General features: G+C 45.2%; 1 protein-coding gene across 1 annotated transcript in view; it reads right to left on the reverse strand.

The window, feature by feature from the left end:
* PAIP1 (poly(A) binding protein interacting protein 1) overlaps positions 1 to 17767 on the reverse strand; it is a 659103-nt gene that overhangs the window by 284356 nt on the left and 356980 nt on the right. Inside the window, exon 6 of the mRNA XM_085638605.1 lies at positions 5860 to 5966. Coding sequence (XP_085494731.1) covers positions 5860 to 5966 — 107 coding nt within the window. The remainder of the gene's footprint in view (positions 1 to 5859; positions 5967 to 17767) is intronic.

Consider the following 17767-nt stretch of genomic DNA (forward strand, 5'->3'; position numbering starts at 1 on the left):
GAAACGCACTCGAACCAGGAATCAACAAATCCCTGCTCTGCAAACTCCAGACCATCCAGAACACTACAACCAGACTTGTCCTCGGCATACCCCGACATGAACATATCTCATAGCATCTTTGAGATCTCCAGTAGCTACTCGTTGAGAAGAGAGTAACTTTCAAGCTACTCCCTCCAGTTAAAAATCCCTCTACATCACCGGACCCCAATACCTCAATGAAAGTCTCCTTCTACGTACCCAAGAGAGACCTCTGCTCTGCCAACCTTGGCCCCTCCGAAACCCCGCCACACGCAGAGCCAGAGAGGGTGGAAGAGCCTTCTCCTACATCGCGGCAAAGACCTGGAACGAACTCCCGATCAACATCAGACATTCCCCCACTTTGCACACCTTCAGACAGAGCCTCAAGACCTGGCTCTTGGGCTGATTCTGAGCTACACGCCCACCCTGCGCCTTGAGACCCTCACGGGTGAGTGGTGCGCTTCACAAATCCCTGATTGATTGACGTCCCCGCTGCATTCACACAGCCCATGCTCGCAGAGTGGAGTATCCTCTTGAAGATGTGACGGTACTTTTTCCTGAAGTGCAACCCACAACTCGGAGACAACAAGAAGAGGGCGCACAGAATAGTGACACTCGGCAAGAGCCTGTGACAGCACATCCCCTGCCTGAGGGGGTTCTTCATGAACTGACAGTTGAGGAGTCTTGGCTAGAATTGCTACCTGAACCATGCTCAGACCCCAATGAAGGGCCTAGTGCTGTGTCACACCAAGTGGATACTGAAGAGCGTTGGCTAAGAAGGCAATAAGAGGAGAGAGTAAGATTGCCTACAGAAAGAGAACTGAGTACTGTCCTGGAAGATACTGAGGACACTGGCCTGAATGACAGTGAAAGTGAACAACTTGTACTCAGGAGATCAAAAAGAGCTAGGGTGCCATGTCGGAGGTGATCATACCCTGAATGGACATACTTTGCCACAGAAGAAAAAGAGAAAGAACTTTGGGACTTGGAGAGTAAAAGTGCAATTACACGGCTGAGCTGTGTTTTGACTTTACTTTGCCATGGAACAGATTGACACAAATCATTAGTTTGATCTGACTGAACTTTGAGATGTGTTTTTGAAAAGAGACAATTGAATAGACTTTGTTAAAAAGAATTAAGATGATTACATAGGCCAGAGGCTGCTGAAGGAGCACAAGGGTGTCATTTTAGGAGACTGAGAAGGGCCAAGGAAGACTCACAAAGACTTTGTAAATAATTTCATCACGATTTATGAACTCTGTCATCTGTATAAGTAAAAGAACACAAAATAAATTCACTTGCTGCAAACCTTACTAATTGTCATGGAAACTGATACAAATAATAAGCATAGGTTCATATTAGTAGGCGTATTAATAGCTGTGATTGTAGCAACTGTTTTGCTTGTAGGATTTTCTTCACCTACCTAAAGCCCAGTGTTGACCCTAAGAACCTGATTCCTACTGATAATAGTTTGCACGCACTAGATTATGAAGCTTTGCATGTAGATGCAACTACAGGAGACTATTCTTCAAATGCCTATTTTAAGTTGCTTTATGAATATGTTGACACTATGGATGCAATGGACTGTTATGTCTGTATGCAGTTACCGGAGTCAGCAGCAGAGAGAATTACCGATTACCATATTCCTCTTATGCATAGTGTTACGTGTAGCTTTCTGTTAAGTCTGTTCTATGGAAAGGAACAGTTCCAATATTATTACTCAAATTATGATTTGGTACTTTGAGGTTACATTGCTCAAGTATTTGAATATCCATCTTCATGCTAAGACAATGGATACAGTTAACAGTGTTCTTAGACGTAAATGAGAATGGACATGGCTTATCCTCATTGACACAATTTGACCTGTTCCTTGGCTGCGGCTGAGAAGAAATTTTTGGATTTGACAGAATACAAGAATAGAGCAATGAAGGGAAGGGAGAAAACAGGATGAGAAGAGAAATATCAAACACAGTGGGATATGGAAGAAGCGAGATCTTGTGGGTTAAGCCTGTGATGGAGCAAGGACTCGTATAAAAGACTTGCTCGATAGCAATCCTCTCAAATAACTTGTAACACTATTAATCATGTTTGAAAAGATTAATATGCACCACATTCCATATGATTAGATTAGAGGAAGCTTGTGTATGTGTCTTACTAACAAGTAACCAGAGTTAAACTTAAAATGGCTGCTAACGCGGGAATTTGTACTGCACAAGCGTCAACTGCATCAACGCAGGATGACGGACTAAAGCTTGGAGGGAATTTTTCTGCTTCTGCGCACTTGCTTCTAAAATGGCCGCTTGAAAGCTCACATGCTAAGCAACTGCCTCGCTGAAACTAAAATATGCTATTTACTAAAAGCTAATGCAGGGAGACTTATTATAAGTAAATGGGATTAGAGTAGAGATAGGTGGTATACAATGAAATCATTTTAATTAGATTTTAAAATGTTTCTTTTTGACCTCTAGATTAGTTTGCATTTGACCCTCAGAGCGATGCTAAAGTCTATACGTCACGTGACTCCTCAGGCAGGCGCAGTGACAACCAGCCAGTAGCCATGAGGGTGGGCTTAGATCCAGTCCAAGGCCGCGTTCGCAACATGACCTGGGAAAGTGATGGACATCCTGCAGGATGAACAAGACTACTGTTCTATGTATTCTTTTTATTTATAAAGATGTGAAATGCGGGTGGGAATTATAGCTTGGGAAAATAAATTAAGGGGGCGGGACCACTGAACAACGAACTAGAAATTTGTTAAAACTTAGCATGGTGTGATGCTCATCCCCCCTTTCCTGCCCAATCAGAATTAGGAGTTTCATATATTTGAAACATTTAGGGGTGGTACATGCCATTAGAAAAGTATAATTGATGTAGTTTAGTTAGTTAGTAGATGCTGATGCTGTTCGTATTGCTGAGAGACCGGGATCCTTGGCCAAGGGGTTGGTTTCCACTGAATTCTAGGTAATTATAATTCTGTGTAGTATGTCATTGTACTGCACTCTTTAATTTTTTCCTCTCCAGGTACTGTCATCGTGATAATATTGTTTAGATGATTTTACTGAGATTTGATGGATTGATTTTCCTTCCTTGGAGAAAACGGTGTACAATTTGTATTTTGCTTTGGCTCACATGAATTTAACTAGATAAACATTTAAACTCTTCCCAAGTCTGTGGTTATGTTAAAAATATTCAATTTACATCATTTCACCTTATACTAGCTTAACTAAAAGGTCCATTGACCAGAGGAAAGTACATTTTGATTTCAGAAAAAAGATATTTATTGGAAATGTTAAGGTAAATTAAACTTAAAAGCAAATCACACAATTGACCCCGGCGGTACTTTACCAGCTTATGTGAATGCGTGTTTATGGGCCCAGGTGAGTATGTGGTTTGCGAGTGTCTCTAGCTGGTAACCCGCTGGATCACCTGCACTACTAGATTGGCAACATAAAGGGATATTGTTTGCAACTAAAGAGAAATCAACACTTAACACTAAATTATTGGGTACAAGTGATTACACTTTTGAGTATGTAGGAGTTTGGCTTCAGTTTTTAGGACAAGATCCCGAAATTTCTAAAGTTTATTATGATTGTGAGGAGCATACATATTTCAAATTGCCCAAGGGATGGTATGGTACATGTTGTTTAGGTGTAGTTTCCCAAAGATTTATCATGTAGAAAATGTAAATGATCATGTGAGGGAAACTAAAACTAGAACTAAATGAGGTAGTACTGGTGTTGAAATTGTGAGTCATTTTTGGTGCAATGATTCCACCTGTGGGTGTAATCTTTAATAATAAATATTCGAAAGTTGTCCACCTTAGTGGATAAATTGGCCACAAGCAGAGCAAGTTCCTTATTGGCTGTAGATACTGAAAAGGTAACTATTAGATACATGGTTTTGCAAAACCGTCTTGCGTTAGACATCCTCCTCGCAATAGAGGGTGGAGTCTGCAAGATGTTAAAGGTCCAGCAATCATGTGCTTATATTATTGACAAGAGTAAGGACCTAAAGAAATACATGAAGAACATTACTAAGCAGTGAGAAGGAGGCTCTTATGTATAGTGGCAGGCCTTCCCACGCTTGCGATGTGATGTACGATAAGTCTCGACCGACGGATCTGGTTTTCCGTATGCATGCGATGTGTGTAATTAGGAGTCCAGACGAGCGAAGGTGTCTGGGAAGTTTATGAAAGCAGGTTAGATTGTTTAGGTATGCAGGGCCAGTGTTCTGTGTTGCCCTGAAAGAGGGGGTGAGGAGTTTGAATTGTGCTCATCTACGTATGGGGAGCATTTCGATGTGATGCAAGCACTGGATAAGTGGAGTGGGATACCATGTGTCAAACGCTGCAGGGAGGCCCAGGGGGTCGAGGGCCTTTGGTGTCTTCTCTGTCCAGAGTCATGCGGATGTGATCTGTGGTGGCAATGAAGGCATTTTCCATGCTGTGGTTGAGTCTGAAACCAGACTGAGTGGTGTCTGAGCACTCGGACATTACTAAATAGCAACACTTCTCCAAACAAGGAAATTGTGATGTACTCCATTTGGTACACAAGTTATGCTTTTCATGGTGGGAACGCACATTATGGTTTGTGCATCTAACCATAACAACCTAATTTCAGGAATTATTTGGTTTATTTCAGACCATAACCACACTTTAGCTGTGGTTTTTAATGGTATTGTAAACTTTTTAAAACATACTTTATAGTGTTGTGAGCAGCAGCAGAACAGAAATCTTAACTTCCCTTCAACATTTTTTTGGGTGAATATGAACACATACAATGTCTGGGGAACAAAATTACAAGTCTACTCTTTACATCCTTTTGAAAGGTTAGGCTTAATATCAGTTTATGCTCCCATGGGTCCAGACTGTTTTGTGATCACAGTCATAGATCATTAGCAGTCAATAACGGGACTGTGAGTAAAGTGCAAGAACTAATTGTCTAAGATGTAACTTGTAACACCATTATATCTTCTGCATGGCTCCCAAGTTCTTATTGTCTGCTTAGATCAACAGAACAGGCGTAATGGTACCATGCACAACACTTCACATTGTTCCACATCCTGTGCTGTATATTAAAAAACATACGTGGTATCCTGTCCTGCCAAATACCACCCTTTGGTAATCTAAGCTCCTAACCAAATATAAAATTAACGGGCTCCTGCCTTCCTCCCCTATAATGATTAAGTGTGTACCTCTCCAGCCCAATACAGATCATAATGGTATCCTATTAAATACAAGTACAGAGAGGATTAATCTCAGTTTACAGTGGCCATGCTATGCTATGGCCTACAACTAATACGTTTCAAACTGGAGTATTTCTTTAGAAAAGTATTCTTTATCGAGTCACAGCTGAAAATGTTTCCTTGCCTGGATTTGCTGGGATTTAATAAAACCAATTCTGTCACAATTTTCCACTCCAAAAAAGTGAACTGAATAGTTTCTATAGTTGTACTCAGTCAAGGTGTCAGCAATAGATGGTGGAAATAAATCGATATTGCACACCATGCGGGAACATATGCAGAATTCATTACATTTTTGGACAATTACAGCGAATAATGCTGTTGACTTGTCATGTTGTTAAATCAGGAGAATACTTACCAGCATGTGACTCAGTCAAATGTTACAGAAACTGTTAACAAGGAATCGGCTTAAAATACTAGCTAAAGACACAAAGTGTCCTTGGAGGACAATGGAAAAATAGTAATGAAAACAATTTGTATGCTACTTCATGGCTTTCATTTAAAATACACACATGCATTCCGATCCGAAAATATTTTTAAAGATTACTCATAAATCGCTCATTATGAAAAGAAAAATGAATTATACATTTTACGTCTCACCTGCTACAGTTTGCATCTAACACAACATTTTCCATTCTTTGAATTATTTCGTCCATATTAGTTTTCCCTTTTTCTTTCCAAGTGTCTTCCAAAACTGACCCAGTCAACTACAAATAAAAGAGTTCAGCACATAAGCAAAGAAAAGTAGACGTTAGGTTACTGGGTTAATTGTTCATCAAGTCTATCCTCCCAATTCAGAAACATTTTATACCAGACCAACCCTTACACCAACTTGTTTTGTGGTAGATGGGGGAGAAAAAAAAAGATGCTTATACATGACTAAAATTCGCCATCTTTGGTATCTTTTATAGATTCACATGCTTGAGTATTCTGTAGGCAAGCTCGGAGCTCTTAGTAGTCAATTTTAACACAGTAGTGTATGTACAGTGAAGTAACAATATAAACAGCTTTAGACTATATAAAGCCGATTCACCTCGTTCTATACCTCTAAATATGGTTAATGAGGCTGTCAGTGCCAGCTCTACACAGAGGAGGAACTGATCAGATTTTCACAGCCAGTACATATACAGCAGTAAAAAAGCTTGACTACTGGGGAAGTGGGCAGGTCGTATATGAATCTATAAAAGATAACATTTGAAAACTGCAGTTACAAGTAAGTAACTTCCTGTTCTAACATTTGATCTGTCAGATTGACAGGCTAGAAGAATGATTACCTAGTGGTAACTGTAAAATACACTTGATAAAGAAGCAGTAATGGAGCTTACTTTAGTTAAAAAGGGTGCACAATGCAGTCCAACCAACTGCCGCCTCAAATGTCTTCTGGCCACTGAGGAAGTAATGTTTGTTAAGGAGCAAGTTAAAAACGAATGCAGCAATCGGCAGCCCAGCAAAGAGTGCAGCAGTAGCTGCTATGTCTGTGATTGAGTGAGCTTGTATGCTGCTTCTGAATTGTCTGCTGAACTTCCCATGGCAGAATTCTAGGACAGTACCATGCTTTGATAAGCCACAACCTTTGTTAGCAATGCCACAGGATGTAGAACTCACCTGGTTTTCTAAAAGTCTTTGTCCTGGCCACCAAAGGGGGCGTTTTCAATGACAACAGTTACAGAGTAGATCAGTGAATTGGTTCGAATGGACTTCTCAGTGTCTGCAGGGACAGTATTTAACTAAGAGTGTGATGTTTGCTTGGTGATCAGTGGCTAAGCGCAGGGTAAAGCCATTCATAAACTCCTTCCCAACTTTGGTGCAAAAAAGAATGGAGGCGTTCTAAGGTAGCTGAAGACTGTGGCCAGGTGAACACGGATGGAAGACTATTTTAATCCATACTGTCTCAGATGGTGGAGGTAAGGCAAGATTTTGTGAGGATGCACGGTTAAAGGTTCCAGATTGTGATCTGCCTCCACGATACACAACCCTTTCCATTCAAAGAGTATGTCTTTGTTAAGACGCTCTCATCACCATTAGGCTATTTCGATAGTCAAGTCAGACTGTATGTTAAGGTATCCGAATTCCAAGTCTATAGCAGCCATGCGTCAAGTGGTTTGATTGCTAGTTCGCAAGTAAAGGTCCATGGAGAGTTCCCACGGGTCTGCATAACAAAACTGCTTTGGCCCAAGCTGGGGCTATCAGGATTAGCATGCACAGCTCTTTTCTTTAGTTTTAGTAGACCTCCAAGGATGAAGGGGGCTGGATGAAAAGCACACACACATCCCAGACCGAGGAATCCTAAAGGCTTTCCCTTGAGTCCTGGACAGCACCACCTGCTTAGATAAAGTGGGAATTTTGCATTGTCTGAAGTAGCACACAGGTAAAGAGTGTACACCTCTTCTGTTGAAGATAGGTTACAGTTGATTTATATCCAACTCCCACTCGTGGTAGTTCCAAGCACACTTGCTGAAGGCATTTACCCTTGCATTTTGTAGGTCCTCCACTGTCAGCTCGATTTTCTGTAGAAGAACCTAATGCCAAAGATTGCGAGCCTCCTGTGATAGAACCTGTGACTTTGGTAAACCTAGCCTTTGGAGATAGGCTCTGAAGTGGCAGAGGAACACATCTGCCTTCAGGTGGCATAGAGAATCTGCAAAGATGCTCCTGACATGCAGAGATGTTGGCAGATCTCCCACCATGCTTGATTTGCTTTGGAAGTCAAAAGAATGTCATCCCAGTACCCTTGTAAGTCCAGTTGCTCTTGCACAGAACACATTTAATGACAACACGGCAAGAGGACATGTTGCGAGATTACATAATCCCTAAAATGATCTTATATCCAAGAAGTGTAAGCTGTAGGAGTTCGCCAAGTTCTTTTTCCAACATCAGCTTACTGTCCCTTTCCTTTGATATTATTGTTAAGTCTTGTATAGTGCATAGCTACCCAAACAGGATTTCCCTGCGCTTGGGCAACAAGGTGGGGGCTAGCAGAATAAGCTCAGATTAGAACATCCATGTTTTCGTAAGTCTGTGAAACATGGTCAATGAGGGGCAGCTTCTCAGGGACACGGGCAAAGTGTTCCACAGCTAGGGACCCAAGTATGAGAAGGAGCGACCGCCCATGCGAGCTAGTTTGACTCTGGGAACTGTGTTAGAGGTACTGGCTGCTAAATCGCAGGGAGCAAGTGGGCTGGTAAGGTACCACCAGTTCTTGGAGGTACCACGGACCAGTCCTCAACCTGCGTTTAAGCACATAGCATACTGCTTTGAATGGTATTCGTTTGTCCATTATGAGCCAATGAAGCTCGCGAAGAAGACATAATAGAGAGGCATCTTTAGGGAGTCGATATAGAAGTCTGGAGGCAGAGTTCTGAACTACTTGTAGGCATCTAATAGAGGCCCTGTCTGCCCCTAAGTCAGTGCTTTCCAGACTGTGTGTCGCGACACGTTAGTATGTCGTCTGCCATCTGTAGGTGTGTCACACAACGTGGTCTAGGCATCATGCAGGATGGTACTGCGCATGCTACTGACGCATTACCTGTTCCTGCGAAAGAAGAGTCTCCTGCGGAGGGGCAGCGAGCCGTGATTGGAGTCGGAGCATCGCTGCTGCTCCCTGCCACCCTCCGGTAGAACCGTTGAAGCATCTGGCAGCAGCAGTATCAGTGAGTAAACTGCCGGTAGCTCGTGCAGTGCTCTGTGCCACCCCCCGCAGTTCCGTTCAATCTGGGTCAGAGGGAGGCCAGCAGCGCCATCGTCAGCAGCCATCCGGCGCTCACTGCTGCTGCCCTCCGGCAGACCTGTGGAACCTCAGGCGGGAGAGAAAAGACTGCGGCAGCTCTCCATGCTGCCGCCTCTGCATACTCCTGTCCCGCGTAGACCCTTCCAAGCTTATGCAGGGGGGGGCGAAAGCAGCACCACCAGTGACGCAGCTTCACATGCTTGCAGCTCCTGCAGCGCTTGCTGCTGTCGCCCCTGCAGATATATTCAAGCTTACATGGGGGAGGTGACAGCAGCATCGTCAGTGACGTGGCTCCTGCAGCTCCACAGGCTCGCTATCAACCTCATCTCATTAAAAAAGTGAGTGTTTCTGGTTATATTCAAATGGTTTTAATTCTTGCACATATTTAGATATTTGTACTCCTACATGACAGCAGTCTTAGAAATGTACGTATGTTATCATTTTACAAATCATATAGTTTGCTAGTACAACTCAATTACCATATCGCGAAATGATCCGTGTCTAAAAAGTGTGTCACCAACATGAAAAGTTTGGAAAGCACTGACCCAAGTAGAGATGTTTCCGTAATCCAGTCTTGATAAAAATCAAGGCCTCAATAACAGTCCTTTGCGCTGAAAAAGGGAGAATCCAGATGATTTATTTCAGCCATTTCAGGACCGCAAAGCAAGTCGAAGATACCTTAGCATCCTGGGGTTTCATCGATAGATTGACATCCAGCCAAAAACATAATTTCTTTACTTCTGAAGCCGGTTCTGGAAGAGTACCCAAGGTCTCAGGCCAATGCTCTGGGCCGCTAAGTAGGATGTTCTTACACAACACCATTACCTCAGTCTTACAAACACTAAGATTTATTAGGTTGGGGTTCATCCAGTTGGAGGTCTTACCCAGGCAGGAATTCAGGGCCTCAGAATTGTAGCCCTGAGCAGATGAGTAAAAAGATGATGATTTGAGTGTCATCTGCATAGGAAAACACGGTAAGGCCACAGCTTTCCACCAAGTCCGCAAGCGGACAAACGTAGACATTTGTCTGGGCTTAAGGCTGACCCGTGAGGGTCTCCAGAAGCAAGAGCATATGGCTTTGAGATAGAGGTAGCCCAGAAGACATGGAAAGTGCGATCTTTCAGAAAAGAGTTCATACAAGATAAAGCTGTCCCTGTGAGACCCAGGTATGCCAGCCTTTCTAAGAGAGTGGTATGCTATGATGGATGATACTGCAGACGAGAGACATTAGAAATATTACTTGCTGCTTTGGTGTTACTATTAACGTTCTTCTGTTTAGAATCAGACCTTGCTCACTTTGCAGTAGTATGGTGGAATTCAGAGCTTGGTTTTTTCATTTGGATTATGGGCCCTTGATGAGCCAGTTGCCTATGTAGAGAAACACCCTACTCCTTGCTACTTCAAATGTGCAGTCACCTGGGCCAAACATTTGGTGAACCTAGAGGGAAGGTGGGGTCATATGAAGACCAATCGACAATTCCTTTAACTGAAAGTACTGGCCATTGCATTAACTGAATGATGTTCTTGTACTTGGGGTAAGAAACTAGGCATCTTTCAGGTCGAGGGGCACTAAGAACTTCCCGTCTGTGATCGATTGTAGTATGTCAAGAAGAGACAAATTCTGAAGGATTGTTTCTTTATAAATTTTCTGAGAGCCTTGGGTCTGGAATAAGCTCTCCCCCCCCCCCCCATTTATTTCATAGAAGAAATAACCTTGATTAAACTACCCAATTGCACTTGCTACACCGCTTTTTCTGAAGGAGTGTTGTGATTTCAGCCTGTAATGTTTTCAGATTAAGGCGGTGCTTTTGGTGTTGTTAAAGAGGCTTTGAAATTAATTCTATGGGGTGTCCATGCCAGATAATATCCAATACCCAGCAGTGGAATGCTGTAACATGTTATGGTGGTAAATATGCTTGTATTGTCCCTTCCACTGGCATGGATGCCAAGAACGATGCGTGACATGAGAAGTTAGGCTTATCTATGGTCTTGATTTGCCAGAAAAAGAACCTTCATTGGGCATGGCTGCCGGATTGTCATTGGGAGCCATATTAGTAAGGTGGTGAGTGTTTGGTTGAAGTATCCTGACTGGCTAAAACGGTCAGAAGGTGAATATTCATGAAGGTCGTGAAAGGAATATGCTACTTACCAGTATGCATCTGTTCTTGGCATGTAGAGCTGCAGAGTCACACACTGAGGATAAGATCGCCATCTGGTGTTGGGCTCGGATGATTGCAGGTTGTTGTTGTCTTCGGAGAAGCCTTTGGTCACGAGGTTGGTGACTCCTCCCCTGGACAACAGTGCGCATGGGCATCCACTCCATCGGCAGATTGTTTTTCGCCATGTTGGGAAAAGATGGAGTATATAGAAAAGAAAGAAAGGATGTCCATGTGTAATGTCTAAGTAAGACGGATGCTGGAACAGATACAGGTCCCGGGGAGGCGGGCGGGCGTGTGTGACTCTGCAGCTCTACATGCCAAGAACAGATGCATACTGGTAAGTAGCATATTCCGTTCGAGGCATATGAGCTGCAGATCACACACTGAGGATAGATTATATAGCAGTGCTCCCCTTAGCGGTGGTCGCCTGTATCCGTTGCAGCAGTTTGAAATAAAGTTTTTAGGACAGCCTGGCCCACGGAGGCCTGTTGTTTGGCCTGTACGTCAACACAATAGTGTTTAGTGAAGGTATGCGTGGTAGACCATGTGGCTGCCTTGCAAATGTCTTCTAAGGGAATATTGCCTAAGAAGGCCATAGAAGCCCCTATTTTACGCGTGGAGTGCGCCCTAGGGGGAACTGTGAGTGTACGTTTAGCCTTGAGGTAGCATATTTGGATGCATTTAACTATCCACCTGGCTATTCCTGATTTGGAGATCGGGTTGCCTTTGTGTGGTGGCGCGAAAGCAACAAAGAGTTGTTTTGTCTTTCGAAAAGGTTTTGTTCTGTCGATGTAATAAAGCAAAGCTCTTTTAACATCTAAGGTATGTAGGGCCCTTTCAGCTACCGAGTCTGGATTTGGGAAAAAGACCGGTAGTTCTACTGATTGGTTAAGGTGGAAAGGGGAAATCACTTTTGGAAGAAATTTAGGGTTTGTCCTAAGAACCACTTTGTTACGGTGTAGTTGTAAGAAAGGTTCTTCAAGTGTAAGGGCTTGTATTTCACTTACTCTGCGCAGGGAAGTGATTGCGATAAGGAAGGCTACCTTCCATGTTAGGAATTGCAATTCACATTTGTGCATAGGTTCAAATGGGGGGCCCATGAGTCTTGTTAGAACCACATTGAGATTCCACACTGGGGCAGGTGGCAATCTTGGGGGAAGAATCCTTTTGAGACCTTCCATAAACGCTTTGATGGCTGGTACCTTAAAAAGGGAAAGGTGTTGCCTATTTTGCAAGTAGGCTGCCAAGGCTGCTAGGTGTAATCGTATAGAGGAATACGCTAGGTTGCATCTTTGCAAGTGTAGTAAATAGCAAATGATGTTTTGGATGGAAGCATCCAATGGGTGTATGTCATTATTAGCGCAGTAGATGGCAAATCGTTTCCATTTAGCGGCATAACACGCTCTAGTAGTAGGTCGTCTGGCTTCTTTTATGATATTCATACAGTCTGGAGGGAGATTGAGGTAACCGAACTCTAGGACCTCAGGAGCCAGATCGCTAGGTTCAGTGTTTGAGGATCTGGGTGTCTGATTTCTCCATGGTTCTGGGTTAATAGATCCGGGGAGAGGCGTAGCTTTTGATGTGGAACTAAAGATAGTTCCAGAAGTGTGGTGAACCACGGTTGACGTGCCCAAGTGGGAGCCACTAGTATTAGTGTTAGTGACTGTTGTTTCAGTTTGCGTACCACAAATGGAACTAGTGGGAGAGGCGGAAAGGCGTACGCAAATCTGCCTGACCAGTTCATCCATAGGGCATTGCCTTTCGACTGTGGGTGTGGAAACCTGGCGGCGAAGGTTGGGCATTTTGTGTTTTCGGGAGTGGCGAACAGGTCTATGTCTGGTTGTCCCCACTTTTGGAAGAAGGGGAGTAGAACCTTGGGGTGTAGTTCCCATTCGTGGATCTGTTGTGTGTGGCGACTTAGGAGGTCGGCCACTTGATTGTGGATCCCTGGGAGATGTTCTGCTAACAGGTAGATGTTTTGGGGAATTGCCCATCTCCAGATTTGCTGTGCCAGTTGGGACAGTTGGAGAGAGTGTGTCCCTCCCTGTTTCTGTATATAATACATTGTCGTCATGTTGTCTGTGCGTATGAGGACAGTTTTGTTCTTTAGGTGAATTTGAAAGGATTTTAGTGCTAGGAACACTGCTAAGAGTTCCAGGTGGTTGATGTGGAGCAGTTTTTGTTGGCTGGTCCATCTGCCCTGAGTGGTATGGTGGAGGAGGTGGGCTCCCCACCCCGTGAGAGATGCGTCTGTAGTTAGCACAACTTGTGGAAGAGGCTCTAAGAACGGTCTCCCTTTGGACAGGTTGATGGTGTTCCACCATTTCAGTGATCGAAGTGAGCGACTGTCCACCAACACCAGATCGGTAAGTTGTCCGTGAGCTTGGTTCCACTGTTGTGCTAAGCATTCTTGTAAGGGACGCATTTGAAGTCGTGCGTGTGGGACTATGGAGATGCACGACGCCATCATGCCTAGGAGCTGCATGAACACTCTTGCTGGAAGAGATGGATGAGTTTGAAATTGAGAGATGAGATTTTGTATACTGGCTATCCTGGCTGTGCTGGGATAGGCAATGGCTTTGGATGTATCTATGGTTGCTCCCAGATACTGATGTAAGTGGGAAGGTTGTAGGTGGGATTTGGGGTAGTTGATAGTGAATCCCAAATCGTGGAGAGTTTGAATCGTGCGATGAGTGTGGAGAACGCATTTTTGGTATGTATTGGCTTTTATGAGCCAATCGTCCAGATAGGGGAAGACATGGATCTGTTGTCTTCTGAGATGCGCTGCCACGACTGCTAGGCACTTGGTGAACACTCTGGGTGCTGTTGTTACTCCGAATGGGAGAACTGTAAATTGATAGTGTTGCCCATCTACCACAAATCGTAGATATTTTCTGTGAGCGGGATGCATAGGGATGTGAAAGTATGCGTCCTTGAGGTCCAATGTGGCGAGGAAGTCTCCCTGTTGTAAAAGTGGGAGGACTTGTTGGAGAGTGGTCATGTGAAAATGATCCGAATGTATATACTGGTTTAGTAGTCTGAGATCCAGTATGGGCCTTAGTGTTTTGTCCTTTTTGGGAATGAGGAAGTATAGAGAATATACCCCTTTTCCCTGATGTTGAAGGGGAACTGGTTCTATCGCATGTTTTTGTAACAGGGATTGAACTTCTTGTTTGAGGAGAGAGAGATGATGCGAGGACATTGGACGTTGTTTGGGCGGTATGTTTGGGGGGGATTGTATGAGTTCGAGGCAGTAGCCAGACTGGATAATTTGTCTTACCCACCTGTCTGTGGTGATGGAAGTCCAGACAGGCAGGAATTGTTGGAGTCGTCCCCCGACCGGAGTGGAATGGTCTGGGGGGAGTGGTGGCAAGTCACTGTTTGGTGGCTGGTGAGGTGCGGGTGTTGTTGTTATTGCCCCGTCCTCGACCTTTGTTATTGTTTCCCCTATAACCTCCCCGGAAGTAACCTCTGTTGGGGGATGTTTGTCCAGAATTTTTAAAGGTGGACGTGGTCTCAGTTGATGTGTTTTTGGAGCCTCCTCTATAAAAGGAGCGACGAAAGGAACCCCGGTTCTGTTGAGACTGCAGTGCTCCCATAGACTTGGCAGTTTCATTATCCTTTTTCATTTTTTCTAATGCAGTATCCACTGCAGGGCCAAATAGCTGCTCTTGGTTGAAAGGTTGAGCAAGAATTGCGGTTTGAACCTCCGGTTTAAAACCGGAAATACGGAGCCAGGCATGTCGTCTGAGTAAGACGCCAGTATTGACCGCTCTAGAAGCAGTGTCTGCTGCATCTAAGGCGCATTTAATGGAGGCATTAGATATTAATTTGCCTTCTTGGATGAGGTCAGAGGCCTGGGACTTAAAAGGTTCAGGCAGATGTTGCATAAGGTCCTCAAGTTGGTCATAATGCGCTCTATCATACCTGGCTAACAGGGCCTGGGTATTCGCAATACGCCAATGGTTAGCCGCCTGCGCGGCGACCCGTTTGCCCGAGGCTTCTAAAAGCTTAGACTCCTTGTCTGGGGGAGGCGTTTCTCCAGTTGTCTGAGAGTTAGCGCGCTTCCTGGCATTTGATACGACTAGGGAGTCTAAAGGGAGCTGGGCCTTAATGTATGCAGGGTCTTGCGGGGCTGGTCGGTACTTTTTTTCGATGCGTGGGTTGAGCACCCTAGCTCGAACAGGGTCCTTAAAGACTTCAGTAGCATGCTTTATAACCCCTTTGATCATGGGCAGTATGTGGACAGTCTTTTGTGACTGCTCAAAGGTATCAAGGAGGAAGTCCTCTTCAATGGCGTCTGTGTGCATTGTAACGCCGTGGAATGTTGCTGCCCTATTTATAAGTTGGCCGTACCCTAGGTGGTCATCAGGAGGGGAGGGCTTGGAAGGGTAGGTAGTGGGGTCAGGCATGTCAGGTATAGGATAAGACCAGTCATCCATGGGTGCTGGGTCTGGGAACGTAAAAGGGTCGTTTGGATCAGCAGGATCATCAAATAAATCAGGGTCCGCCCCTCCCCCTAAGTCATCATTATCATCCTGTGGAGGAGGTGAATGATAGGGAGATGGTAAAGGTAAAGGTAAAGGTAAAGGAGAAGCAGGAGGAGGAGGGGGGGACGGGTTAGGAGGTAAAACAGGAGAGGAAGGACGAAGTGGTGAAGTAGCACAGTCCTTTTTCCGTATGGGAGCTGGGGGAGGTGTAGTGTCCAGCTTCCGCTTTTTATATGGGATGGCAGTCACATGTCCCGTTTTAGGATTGATGTAGATCCGCTTCTGAGTAGGATCTGGTCGAAAAAGATCATCTGGCTCCGAAGGTGGTGTCTGTGACGTCCGCTTCGGGTCTTTATGAGCTTGTTTCGGCGGGGACGCAGTTTTCGGCTCCGATGATTTTTTCGGGTCCGATGGATTTTTCGGTGCCGACTGATTTTTCGGTGCCGACTGATTTTTCGGTGCCGACTGATTTTTCGGTGCCGACTGATTTTTCGGTGCCGACTGATTTTTCGGTGCCGACTGATTTTTCGGTGCCGACTGATTTTTCGGTGCCGACTGATTTTTCGGTGCCGACTGATTTTTCGGTGCCGACTGATTTTTCGGTGCCGACTGATTTTTCGGTGCCGACTGATTTTTCGGTGCCGACTGATTTTTCGGTGCCGACTGATTTTTCGGTGCCGACTGATTTTTCGGTGCCGACTGATTTTTCGGTGCCGACTGATTTTTCGGTGCCGACTGATTTTTCGGTGCCGACTGATTTTTCGGTGCCGACTGATTTTTCGGTGCCGACTGATTTTTCGGTGCCGACTGATTTTTCGGTGCCGACTGATTTTTCGGTGCCGACTGATTTTTCGGTGCCGACTGATTTTTCGGTGCCGACTGATTTTTCGGTGCCGACTGATTTTTCGGTGCCGACTGATTTTTCGGTGCCGACTGATTTTTCGGTGCCGACTGATTTTTCGGTGCCGACTGATTTTTCGGTGCCGACTGATTTTTCGGTGCCGACTGAGGTTTCGGTGCCGATTGAGGTTTCGGTGCCGAATGAGTTTTCGGTGCCGATGGACTTTTAGGCATCGATGTTGAAGAACGTTTCGGTGCCGGTGGAGACTTCGGTGCCGAGGAACGTTTCTGTGCCGAAGGAGATTTCGGTCTTGGAGCCTGTTTCGGTGCCAACAATGAGTGTTTGGGTGCCGAGGGTGTTAAAGGCACAATTAGGTGAGGTTTGCTCGAGCCCGAGCCACCCGCAGGCTTAGATGTCTTCGGAGCCGGGCCCGAGGGCGGGGCTTCTGAAGAGGATTTCCGGTCGCGACTGGGCCCAACTGGCGGAGTCTTGACCACTGCTTTTTTGGATGGGGCAGGGGCAGGGGGGGTGGTACTCACACGCTGCCCTGGAGTGATGAGGTCATCGGAATCGTCGGCTTCGGACACGATCTCGAGATCTTCGGTGTCGTCTTCGGGAACATCTTGAGCAAAGATGTCCTCCGGTTCTGGAGCTGGTTTGGCCATAATATGGCGTCGAGCTCTTCGGTCCCGGAGGGTCTTCTTCGAACGGAAAGCGGAACAAGCTGGACAGGTGGACTCGTTGTGTTCCGGCGACAGGCAGAGGTTGCAAACCTCGTGGTGGTCACTGTGGGGGAACTTCGCTCCACACTGGGGGCATTTTTTGAAGGGTGTCCTGTCCATCAGCCGCTTCCGGAACCGGTCCGAGTTGATGTCGACGTCGATGAAATACAAATCAAAGAGTTAAATCGATTGCTGGAAGTTTTCTGCTGGAGCGGAAAAAAGTTCATCCGAACCCAATGGCGGAAAAAAACAATCTGCCGATGGAGTGGATGCCCATGCGCACTGTTGTCCAGGGGAGGAGTCACCAACCTCGTGACCAAAGGCTTCTCCGAAGACAACAACAACCTGCAATCATCCGAGCCCAACACCAGATGGCGATCTTATCCTCAGTGTGTGATCTGCAGCTCATATGCCTCGAACTTGTCTTTTTGGTTTGAAGCTCTATTGGAGCCAAGTGACCGGGGGTGAATCTACTTGCTTGCGAAAAAGATGCTAGCCTTCAAAAGGCATGTGTAATACTTTCAATCTCCTTTCAGGACAGGAAGAAGTGCTCCTTACCCATCTAAACC

The sequence above is a fragment of the Triturus cristatus genome, chromosome 2_1 (assembly GCF_964204655.1).
Source record: "Triturus cristatus chromosome 2_1, aTriCri1.1, whole genome shotgun sequence".
NCBI lineage: Eukaryota > Metazoa > Chordata > Amphibia > Caudata > Salamandridae > Triturus > Triturus cristatus.